The sequence below is a fragment of the Melospiza melodia genome, chromosome 3 (assembly GCF_035770615.1).
Source record: "Melospiza melodia melodia isolate bMelMel2 chromosome 3, bMelMel2.pri, whole genome shotgun sequence".
Lineage (NCBI taxonomy): Eukaryota > Metazoa > Chordata > Aves > Passeriformes > Passerellidae > Melospiza > Melospiza melodia.
In genome coordinates, this window is record NC_086196.1 from 40,787,080 (window position 1) to 40,799,638 (window position 12,559).

The 12,559-nt window shown below is 42.6% G+C and overlaps 1 protein-coding gene across 12 annotated transcripts in view; it reads left to right on the plus strand.

Annotated features, from left to right (window-relative positions):
* The first annotated feature begins 3,895 nt into the window (after positions 1-3,895).
* Positions 3,896-12,559, plus strand: part of REPS1 (RALBP1 associated Eps domain containing 1) — a 63,684-nt gene continuing 55,020 nt past the window's right edge. For 4 of the 12 annotated variants that reach the window (XM_063151428.1, XM_063151429.1, XM_063151430.1 and 1 more), the window contains exon 1: positions 3,898-4,105. In XM_063151428.1, coding sequence (XP_063007498.1) covers positions 3,953-4,105 — 153 coding nt within the window. In that variant the 5' untranslated portion in view covers positions 3,898-3,952. Of the gene's footprint in view, positions 4,106-12,559 lie in introns of all 12 variants that reach the window. The other 8 variants (XM_063151432.1, XM_063151433.1, XM_063151439.1 and 5 more) reach the window with 5 other exon arrangements.

The following is a 12,559-nucleotide window of genomic DNA, read 5'->3' on the forward strand; positions in this document are numbered from 1 at the left end:
TTCTGATTTCTTAAAGGATGAATCCTTTGATATCAATATATGTAATCTAACAGTTTCCTCACAGACAATAAAATACAGTAAAATTAGGCACCACATGGAGAATAGTTAAACTCTTAGCTATTCAGAACTCTGAATTCTAAGAAGGTACATTAAAAAGAGAAGAATAGGTGCAATAAATAAAAATCCAGGACAAAAAGGTCCTTTTCTTGTTCTGTTTAAAACAGAAATCAAGATACTTGAATCAAGTGTTTCATGTACTGAAGGCTGAATCTATTGTATCTAAAGTGTATCACTAATGATACATTTTGGTGGGTATTTCACCATAAACCTTCTTTATGTATCTAATATAAACTCTGGGGAGTGCTGTGATACAAATCTTTCCAAACCAAAAGACACCTTAAAGTCTAAATTGTTTGGGTCAGTTGCACTGGCAAGTGCCAGTACAGAGAGGTTATTCACTTCTTACTAATATGCATGAGTACTATTTTCCTCAGTTCATCTGGTAGCAAACAGAATATTCTCCAGACAAACAAAATGAATTACCATTGAGAAGCCACTGAAAAGATTTAATTATTTATCTCAATAGATGCTAAATCTGGCATGAGGAGCAGCAGTAAAGTTCTGAACAGAAAATCCCTCCTCAGGCTGGAGATTGTCAGGGACTGATCAGGAGAAGGAAGGACGATCCCATAGTCAAACACAGAAACCTTGTAATGGGACTCTCTGAGGCAAAAATGCTTTGTCCTCATGTAGATCTCTGGAAGTAGAAATTAATTTGCTACACGTAATATAATTTTTATTATTTCTGCTCAGTCTTTTAACTGGCACAAAGCAAGTAGGTAGGTTTATGGTACAGGAGTTGGAAATGAGACCCAATAACCTGATTCCCAAACTATCTACCTGAACAGCTTCAGAGACATGCTGTACCACAGGGGAAAGCATGAACCTCTCCAGTAAGCAATGACATGACATTTTCACATGACATATAATGGATTTTGTGAAATGTACAGTTATTGAACACACTTCAGAACTGTTTGACACTTGGATATGTGGGATTAGTCCATGCTGAGGAGCTTCCTCCTTGTGTTAGTGTTTGTGTCTTGTACAAACTGCTGCAGCCAAGTGATCCCCATTAATGTAGAAAGAGTGTTCTTGCTGCAAAGATGCAAATAATAAAATAGCAACTCAATTAAATTAATAAAATGTCCAGATTACTCACTCAAAATAATAAGATGCCCAGATTACTCTTACTAAACCTCAAAATTATTATGACAATAAAAGTATTTTGGGGTCCTTACACTAACGTATAGGTAAAGATATATGCATATATTAATGTTTCAAACTCCAATGCCTGAACTAGCACACAATCACTGTAAGAAGCAAAGGCACTTGGAACTCAAACATTTACTGATAAGTGATTTTAAAACCTCTTCTACACATGCCTCTGTGTAACTAATAGAATCACAATATGCAATTGAGCCATGGAGGGGAGGTCACAACCATTTTACTTGCAGAGATACTGATGTGCAAATAGCTCCAAGTAAGTGACTGATCATGCTACATTGGCCTTAAGTATATAAAATCATAATAATTAGATATAATATTAAAAACAAAAAAGTTGTTTCTTTAATATAGGCTATTTTGAGGAATTTTAACTGAGAACATGATCAATCTGTTTGGTTTCATCATTAGTGTCATTGGAGTTGACAAACTCCAAAAGTTTGATAATGGTACATTTCTGGGAAGAACCTTTTGTCAATTATTTTAACTATAAGCTAACGTATCTGTGATTTTCAGAAACTTTAGTTAGCAGAAAACTTTAGTTAACTGTGTGTTTCAAATAGCAAGAAAAATGAATGTCTACTTTAAGTTCAAAGTGTAACTATCTTAAGAGGCAGAAAGGATGAGGTGCTTAAGGGAAATAGAGCAGTCAGCAACAGCAATCTGGAAAGAGAAACATTGGAAGAGTTGTGAAGGAAGATGAAGTGGAAAAAGAAAAGAAACATAAATTAAGAATGACAAAAAATATATGAAGTAGTGGATTGCCAGCTCAGCAGGATTTAAATCAGGTAGTCAAAAGGTCAGGCAGGAGACCATGGCATTTGTTAAACACCTTCCAGAAGCCAAAGTAGCTTGGAGGCAATTTTGTTAGTGTACTGCAGGAAAAGCATTGATCTGCAAGGGGCACTTAATTTCATCTTTCCAGTATCTGAAGGGAGCCTACAAGAAAGATGGAGAGTGACTATTTACAAGGGCATAGAGTGGCAGGACAAAGGGGAATGGCTTCAAGCTGAAAGAGAGTAGGTTTAGATAAGATATAAGGAAGAAATTCTTTACTGTGGGGGTGGTGAGGCACTGAAAAAGACCACCCAGAAAAGCTGCAGATGCCCCATCCATGGAAATGGTCACAGCCAGGTTGGATGGGGCTTTGAGCAACCTGGTTTAGCGGAGAATGTCTCTATTCATAGCAGGAAGGGTACAACTACATGATCTTTAATGTTCCTTCCAACCCAAACATTCTACCCAAGGAAATACACAGAAGCTCAGAAAACACATCCAAGAGAGACACACAGAGCAAGAGCTCTTGATGTGGAGATAGGGAAGCTCTGGCCTATTCTTCCTTGCAAGGCTGATGTATGGGACTATTATCCAGGCCACTTAGTATGCTATGTGGTGTTGATGAATACGTAGTGATGGTGGAAAGAGGAAGCATAGAGGAGGTCAACCACTTATAGCTGGGCCTATATGGCATAATGGGCTGCCCTTCACCAGTTACCAGCAGAACCTGCACTGGGAATGATGCCAAGTGCCCCAAGCCCCACAGAAGTGATTGTTCTCCTGTACTCAGCACTGGTGATGCTATACTTTGAGTCCTGTGTCCAGGTTCTGGGTCCTTCAATTCAGCACAGACACTGAGGCGCTGGAGCAAGTCCAGAGATGGGCATGAGGAGCAGCTGAGGGAGCTGGGGGTATTCAGCCTGGAGAAGGCTCGGGGGAGACCTTTTCACTCTCTTCAACTCCCTGAAAGAAGGGTGTAGGCAGGTGTGGCTCGTCTTTTCTCCCAGGCAACCAGCGACAGGACAAGAGGACATTGTTTCAAGCTGCACCAGCAAATGTTCAGGACAGACATTAGGAATTTCTTTACAGGAGTGACCAGACATTGGAATGGGCTGCCCGTGGAGGTGGTGGCATCACTGTCTCTGGAGGTACGTAAGGAGAGCCTGGACATGGCATTGAGTGCCATGGACTAGTTGACATGGTGTTCAGTCATAGGTTGCACTCGATGATCTCGAGTCTTTTCCAACCGGATTGTTTCTGTCATCTGTGAAGGCAGGCTCGGGAAGCCGCTCGCACTGCCTCAGCCTCTCACACGACTCACTAACTCGGCACGTCCGGGACGGACGGCAGCTGATCATCCCCAGATTCATTGGGCAGCTTCCCCGGGGACCTGAGCAATCCCGGCCGACCCAGAGCGGGACACGGCCGAGCTCGGGCCCGGGGGCCTCCCCCGCTCCGCCACACCCACAGGGGGCGCTGCGGCGCGCCCGGGGCCCACGGACTACTACTGCTACTACTGCCGCGGCCCCCCCGCCCCCAGGGCGCCGCAGATGGCGCCGGCGCCGCGGGGCAGGGCGGTGGGCCTTCTCCTCGCTAGCCCCGCCCCTGGGCCCGGCGCTTCCGCCGCCGCCGCCGGCGCGGAGGGGGCGGGTTGCCCGCGGCGCTGGGCGCTCCCCACGCCTCCCTTTCCGGGCGGCGGCGCGCGCAGGCGCGGGGGAGGCGCGCAGGCGCGCGGCCGCGTGGGCGGGCGGGCGGCGGGGGGAAGGTGCGAGCAGCCGCCCGCGCGCGGCCGCCGGCGGCGCGTGTGTCCCGTGTGTGCCCCCCCAACCCCCGCCGCCACCGCCGCCTGCCCCCGGCCCCGCCGCCGGATGCGGATGGTCCGCGGCGCTAAAAGATGGAGGGGATGACGCTGAGCGAGGCGGAGCAGCGCTACTACTGCGACCTCTTCTCCTACTGCGACACCGAGAGTACCAAGAAGGTGGCGTCCAACGGGCGCGTCCTGGAGCTCTTCCGCGCCGCGCAGCTGCCCAACGACGTGGTCATGCAGGTACGGCCGCCGCCGCCGCGCCCCCGGGGGTCGGCGGGCCCGGGCACCGCCCCGTCGTGCCGAGATGGCCCCGGCCCGGCCCTGCCCTTCCCCTCCGCCCGGCCCGCGCCCCCTGCCCGCCCCGCAGCCCTTGGGCGGGGGGCGTCCTGCCGGCGGGGACTCGGGGATCGCAGAGTCTTTGGGGTTGGGAGGGACCTGTGGAGATCATCTCGTCCAACCCCTGCCGAGGCAGGGTCACCTAGAGCAGGTGACACAGGAACGCGTCCAGGTGGGGTTTGGGTGTCTCCAGAGAGACTCCGCGACGTCCCTGGGCCGCCTGTTCAGCCCTCGGTGTAAGGAGTCTCTGCCTCGTGTAGAGGTGAAACTTACTGTGATTTAGTTTATGGCCATTGCTCCTCATCCTGTCGCTGGGCACCACTGGAAAGAGCCTGGCACCATCCCGTTTGAGATATTTATGTGCATTAATGGGATCTTTTCTCAGTCTTCTCCAGCCTAAACAGGCCCAGCTCCGTCGGTCTGTCCTGATAAGAGAGCTCCAGACCCTGGTCAGCTTTGTGTCCCTCTGCTGGACTCTGTTAGCTCCTTGTCATTCTTGTACTGAGGAGCTCAGGACTGGACGCAGTAGGACGGAGCTGTTGTGTGACCGGCCACCTGAGCCCCTCCGGCTGCGAGGGAAGGGCAGGGGGCACAGCGAGTTGTGCACCCTGTGCCAGCCCCCCTCCCCTTTTGCACTCCGACTGCAGGGCTGGGAAGGGGCTGGTGATGTCTCTGCTGGCAGCGCCCAGCAACTGGTAGGAAAATATTCCATACTGACAGAGGCCATCCACAGTGTGAGAACTGTAGAGTGTAAAACTGAGGGTGAGTGAGATTGTCCCCATGATCTGCTGACGAAGAACAGCATAGAAGGAAATCTATGGTTTTGTGCTGTTAAGAGCTACTGACACTGGTCCACTTTACCTAAACCATGCCATGTTTTTTGGACACCACTTGCTGGCAGGTATTAGCTTACCTGTAGTCAGCCAAATGTTTCTAATAACAAAAAATGTGGTGTGAAGGCTGACACGGGCCCATACTTGCAGTATGCATGTGCACAGTTTTAGCACTTCCTTGGCCAGGCTATGTCCAAGACCTGTAGCAGTATTGCAGAGCTACCTGCATAGGAAAGGGCAAGTCTGCTTTGGTGTGCATATGTGATTATTTGAGGAAGGTATTCCCAGTGAACCATTCTTATGAACAGCTATTTGTAATAATTTGCTGCTGTTGCAGTTCGCTCTGTCATTGTTCAGTGCTTTAAAGTTTACATGGTCTTTTAAGCTGCTGTGGGTAAAGCTGTATTTAGAAAGCCATGCTGCCTTTTATGAGGTTTCATCCTCAGCCTAGTGAGATAAGCAGCCCTTTTAATAAAGTATTAAACTTGCTATTGCTAGAAACACAAATTGCAGGGTACTGAAATTCAGTGTCAGGAGAACACTTACTGACTAGGGTTACTGTTGGTGTGTTTTGGGCCTCCCAGCTTGGTTAGTTGAAATGAGTTTAAGACACAATGAAGTGGAAGAGGGTTGAATAAGAAATGGTTCTTCCTGGTAAAACCAGTAATCTCTTATTTGATGACTTGCTAGACTGGACTTAATGGTAGGAGAGTCTGCATGCTCTATTATGAGTAAGGTTTCTCAAGGGCCACCCATGGCTGCTTTTTGTGTGTGGCCAGCCAATTTCACAAAAATCATCCCAGGGAAAGTGAATTTTTACATCTTTGCTGTATTTAGAAATTTCTTTTACATAAAACTTGTCTGAATCAGTGTACAGTACACTAGTACTAGAGACTTTGTGCAGGAATTTAGTGCAAGAACTTGGAAAGACCTGGAATTCTGAAAACAAGTGTCCACAGATTATATCCTTATCTTTTGCAGAGGAGGTCAGATATTTTCCTGCAAAGTAGACTGCATCTGAAGAAGAGAGACTACTCGGGCGTCATTCCATGGGTCCTAAATAAATTAACTCAAGAAGCAGACCTGGCTTATCACTCTAGTGATCTCAAGGAGAACCTTGCAGTTAAAATGGCAAACAAGATATTAGATTGCCTGAGGAATGAGACTGTAAATAGTACAAAGAAAGTTGAAATGCCCTTAGCAGTTTGACCCATTATGAGTATCTTGTGCAGTCACAATTGGTCACCTCTAAAGAACCTCGTAGTTTGAAAGTAATTTAGTTGTCTAGCTATTTTGCATTCTTCTTAAGGTGTAGCTCTACACCAGGTTAACAGAGGCATGAATATATTGTATTGGGATTCTTCAAAGGGAAGTTGCATTTGATGCTTTGAAAGCCGAGACTATGTAACTTAAACCTCAAGATGAAATAGCTTAAGAAATAAAGAAACCATGTGAAGGAGGTGGAATTTTCTTTTAACCATATGGGTGCTGTGTTTTTACCTGTTTATTTGAAGCACCTGATGCTTGTGGGAAAATGAACTTGATTCAGTTACCCAATCCTTACATAATCCTGGAATGCAAGTGTAGTACTGGTCACATGAATGCTAAGAACTTTCGTAGGTGTGCAAAACACAGCGTAAAATGGTCGCTCTTCAAGCTCAAGGGGGCCAAGCAGTCCTGAGAAACTACTTTCTAGTTTTTCCTTTTCAATACTGCAGGTTGGTAGGTACCTTTGAAGAGTTCAGAACTGACTCCACTGGAAATGAAAATGTGTGACAGTCGCATTTTTAGACTCATAACTTGTTTTACTTGCAAATCTGTTGTCCAAAGGCTGGATATATGTGCAGCCTTTTTTGCAGAGTTGCATCCTTGTGAGAGATCTGTCTCCCAGGAGCAAATGTGTGTCTCATTGTTCCTAATCAATTTCATTTCTCCCTCTGAGGGACACTGTCAGCTGCCTGCTTAGTGGGGATAAATGAACATATAGAAGACTGAAACAGTTAAGGGTGTTGTATGCTGAGCTACAGCATCCTGGAAAAGAAAAACTACATGTCTGTTTTGTACACATCTACAAAAGGACAGCTTTATCATCAGAATAAAATACCATACCAAAGATGCATGTGTCAGAACACCAGTCTCTAACCCACATTTCTTCTTTTGTATGCACATCCCTGAAATGAGCATTAAGGTAGGAGACTTGCATAAAAGAGCGAATAATAGTATGTGTGTTGGGGTAAGAAGTCCAGCTACTTCACAACAGTTATGACTCTTCAGATCACTCTCAGGGTGTGGTTTCACATTGCAGCTGACAAAAATCTAATGGTGAGTTGGCACTGAAGAAGGTGCTCCTGTCTTCCCTCAGCCTTGTGTTCCTTCTTGCAGAGATACTCGTGCCTGTCCAGTGCTGTTGTGGCCAGAAAATTAATCACAGCTTTTTGTTGGTTATAACTCTGTATCAGGTGACAGTGGGGTTGAATGAATGTCAGTGCTAGCACAAGAAAGGAGGCAGGAGAAGAGAACTCTCTGACCGAAGGGAAGTAGAGAACTTTCTTTGTTCTAGAGCAGTTGGATATTTTAGTTGTGACCTGGCATGGGGTTTGTTAGCTTAAAGCACTGGAAGATGGAGCTGGCTCTGGCTTTCCTTTGAACAGACAATGAGCTGGTGCAGGGAGCTTGTGCAGCCAACAGTTAGAAGGTTGCGTCAAATGTAGTTTTCACCTGCCTCATCTTGTATCTCAGTTGCGTGTGCGTTGGTGTTTGTGTGTGCAGGCAGCATGACACAACACGAGTGACCCTGAGGAGCTGTCACCCACCATATTTATGCACTTCAGGAGCTTCCCTTTGCTGGAGTTCCAGCCTGGTCCTGTGCACTGGATGTTCGCTGGGATTCCTTGTGTGCCTTGTTACAAAAGAAACGTAGTTGCCTGTTCTGGAGTGGCTGCACGGAGGAGCGTGCTCAGGGAAATTGGCTTCAAAGGCGTATTTCACATCTGACCTAAAATGCTCTTGTATGTATGCTAATAAAGTCAGTTTTTGGTGTCTCTGCAGTGGTGGGGAAATTGCTTGTAAAAGCTACACTTAGCCAAAAAATGTATTGTGAAACTCATTACTTGTGTATGGAATGAATATACTAGCTGTTCCATTTGATTTGTAGAATTCTTACTTAGGTGAGTTAATCACAGAATGTTTTCTGAATTTGTACTCTTGATTATGAATCACAGAAACTTCACCAGACAAGAAGCAAGTCAGTGGTGCATATGATACTCATCTGAAATTAATGAGTCAGAGCATCTTGCTTTAAAATACAAGATTACTATATAACTACAATGTGTGAGTATTGGCATATATCTTCTCTAAAATGAATGAACTGTCATCTTCAGTGCTGGTATTGTTCAGCAATGTTACCTAACTTCTAATTTAGTGTTAGAAAGTCTTTGACAGATGAATCACACAGTTATGCCCACTTACTTCAATTACAGTAAGCTTATGTTAGTCCAGTAAAAACCTAGTGTAAAGCTATTTTTAGCTCTTGTTAGCCACTTTCAAGTTTTTGTTCATTTTTTAAGGAGTCTTTATGGACAGATTAGTTTTGCTTCTTCTTGTTTCATTGATAGGAAAAATTACACTCTGGTTGTCTACCTTAACTCGCTTAGTTTGCTGCCCTCACATCAGAAGTTGTAAGAAAGTGCATACCCGTGATGCAGCTGCTTCATTGAGAAGTCCATACTCTGGGATGCAGGCATGTGCTGCCTTCTGTTGTTCTTGGGGTCCCAGTTTTTGGCAGACAGAGGGAACAGAAGATGCACTGGTGGTTTTCTCAAATGCCAGAGCTCATTTGCTGACAGGCAGCACAATTATAAATGGAATTACAATCCATAGGCAGAACATGACAAAATGAAGTTGCAGGTTCTTGATTTAAAGTACTGGCTTCTTTGTTGGAAAGTGGCTGTAGAGAGAAAGGCATCTGAGAAAATAACAGCTTGTTCACAATTATTGTGTTGTTGCAGTTACTGTTTCAGTGAATTTTCCTACAGAAAGACTACCAGTTTGTCAAATCAGTAGGGTCTACTAAATGCCAACTTTGAATGGAAGCTGAGCCAGGGCATGCTTAGGATTGCCTGTTTGGTAGAGACATGCAGAAGACTCACACTCATTCTGGTTAATTTGCTGAATTTATTATTCTTTCAGAGCTGACGGGGTAAAAAAATCAGAATTCCTTATATATAGTGGATTTCATGCCTTCCTTTTAGTCATAGGAATTTGAAGTATATTTAAAATAATAGCACTTTTAGATCTTTAAAAAAATGTATGCTTTGTAAAAAGCTTTCTTCTCTAATACTGACCTATAACTAGTCTGTAACAGGCTGAAATGAAAAAAATCACTTTAATCCAACTCATACATTTTGTTTGCTTGAGTTTTTATTTCTTTTTTATTTTAAATCGTTAATTAACATGTCACTTAGATAAGATATAAAATTAGTTTAGACTCCTTCTGAGGCAATGTTCACAACAGTCATTATCAAGGTATTCTTCCAGTGTAGATACCTCTAACTGTAGCAATTTTCCTACTAATCTGTAGTATGTTTTTAGCTTGAGCACTATAAAATGGATGAATCTGTAGAATTATGACTATAATGTTACCTAATTTACATATAATTTTACATGTTTATATATTTTCATATAAAACGTGTTTGCACACATGTATTATGCTGTATCCCAGTCCTCATTTAGTAAACAAGAGTTGTTAAAAACCTGTTGTAAGTGCCTGGATCTGCAGTTAAAAATATCTGATTTGTGAATCACCTATTTTTTCCCTTCAAATGTCACTGTAATAAGGTATTCTCCTTTCAGCTGAGCACTAGGTTAGCTTTGATTCCCTGTACTGATGAGATACATAAGACTGTACTTTCTGTTAGTGCCAGGAATGGCTTTTTATCTGCTGTTTATCCTGTGAATTATGCTTTGAGTTTCTGCAGAATTCTGGTAGAAATGTTTAATTAAACATTACTGATGTTACTTTCACAGAGACTGCAGTGGGCTGAAAATTAATTTATTTTTATGGTTAATTAGTTGGAGTGATCTCATATCTCTGCAGCATTTAGGAAGAGAACAGTCTTTTTTTTTTGCAACAAAAGGTAGGAAGTCATGGCAAAACTTTAGGACTTTAGATTAAGTCTATTAGACTTACATTTGTTTTTAGTGGAATTCTTGGTGTAATTGGTTTTGAGACTTTGAAATTGATATTCATACTGTACAGTCACTTACGTAGTAAATAATTCGTTCATAATTCTGTATGCCAACACAGCACTCAGATAATTCCAAGTATCACAGCTCAGCTTAGTTTGAAAACAGTTTATTCTTTTCTTTTTAAACATGCTGTCAGATGACAGCAGGGGTGATTAATATCCTTTCTGACATAACTGGATAGAATTCTAGAATCAGAAATATCAGGGCCTTTGGCAAATGTAGCTGTCTTAGAATCAAGTTGGCTGTACAAAATTATGGATTGTAAATTTGATCTTTACTGGTAAAAGCAATTCTTTTGTGTTAGAAGTTTTAAGTACTTGACTGACTGTGAAAAATGGCAAACATGCCTTCATCTTAGTCTAATCTTCAGTAAATGTTACTGGAGATCCTGTGAAATTACAGGACTTTGCTTGCAGTCTCTGTGACTTTTCAATTGTATTTACTAGCTCTCGAAATATTAGTCCTTGCAGACAAGTTTCCTACCTATTTGGTCATAAATATTCACTGGTTTCGGTTAGTCCTTCTTGTAGAATTCCTAGATGTCAGATTGGAATTCTGCTTTTCTTTTAAATTAGTTTGAAGTCAGAAGTGAGTGTGAGAAAAATATGTTGACTATCAGATTTCTCACTGCAGTTCCAATAATGATTAATGTAAGAGTATATTTCCCTCTTATTCTCCTTCCTTTAGCATTTCTGTTGACCATAAGGATATTCTTAAGCCAGCAATGTAATTTTTTCTAAATTAATGTACCAAGTTAGTGATCATGTTCATGACTTGCTTCTTTTTCCACCTGGGGTTAGTGTCTGAAGAGTTAAATTATCCCTACACTTGTTATACAAAAAATACAGCATAACTTAGGCATGTCTGACTATGTATAGGAACTGTGTTTTGAGAGCTTAAAAGACTTGGAAAAGATGACAGTCTGACCTGAATTTCTGGAATGATTGACTGCTGATGTCTAAAATGCTTCTGAAGTAAGGTAGCAGAGCAGTGAGTAGGCTCAGTTTTGAACGTATCTTTCAACTTCAGTAATCCCAGAAAAGGATGACCTGGACTGAGCTGTGTAAAATTTAGCATTAGGTGCTGACATACTCCTGTTGCAGACTAGTAGTTGGGAATTTTGTAGAAAAGTCTGTTGTTATTGTTACAATAGTGTGAATGACTTGGTTTTTCTGATTTAAAGCATCTTAAAAGAAACTAAGACCTGATGTTAACAGTGGAGTCTCAAGTGTAGTTCTGTAGTTGTGCAGTTTTTAGAACTTTAACCAAGGTTTGTTTAAACTTTGATAGACACATCGTTAAGGCTTCTTGGCCTCCGTGGGAGAAATAGAGCAGTGCAAAGCTAAGTAACTAATTAACAGTGCTCAGATTGGTACTCAGAGAAGAAAAGACTGGGATGGAGAAGGAGTGTAAAGTAATCAACACAGTAGCTTCAGGTAAACTTACCTGGATGTGCTCAGGAAGAACAGGAACAGACCAGGACAGTCCTTTTTGTCCAGGCCACAGCATGACCACTAAATCTGGGACCAGTGAATGCCTTATTCTTCATTTTACATTAGCAAAAGAGCCAGAAGCTTGTGCTCATTTGGAGTTTTTCTCTGTTAGTGTTGTTCTGGCATAGTAATGGAAGGTGATGTGTGGGGAAAATGTTAAAACTGAAAAAGCAAGAAAGTAATTATTAGCAAACATTATCAATCACTGGAATGCTTCAATTATAGAGAAGGTCTGAAAAGAATGAAAATGCTCCTCTCTTCAGCTTTTAGTATTATCGGAAAAATATTCAACTTAATGCTGCATGATAGGAGTATCCACAATTAGAATATATGTGAAGTATCTCTCCAGTGCCTGCTGAAGCTAGATGCTTCCTTGATAATTAAATACAATTAATTCCATTCATTTGTTTATGCTAAGGAAGATAAATTATGTTTTGAAGATCACTAGAGCTTCAGAAGCTTCAGTGTTATTTACTCACATAAACTTCAACCATAAGAACAAGCAAACAAAAGTTTGCTTGCTTAAAGTTAGGGCAAATACTTTTATGCTTAAAGTTAGGGCAAATACTTTTGAAGACTAACTTGATTAGTCTTCATAAGTATTCAGTTGGACTTTCAATTATTGCAAGAATAAGACCAAGTGCCTCAAAAGATTACAGACGAAGAATGTAATTCTGTGTGCCAGCTGGGGCTTGTGTGCCATTTCTGCTTCAGGCTTTGCTTGTCAAAAACATAAACTGCAAGCCTAAAAACCAAGTTCCAGCTATCTGATGTTGACCAGTGAG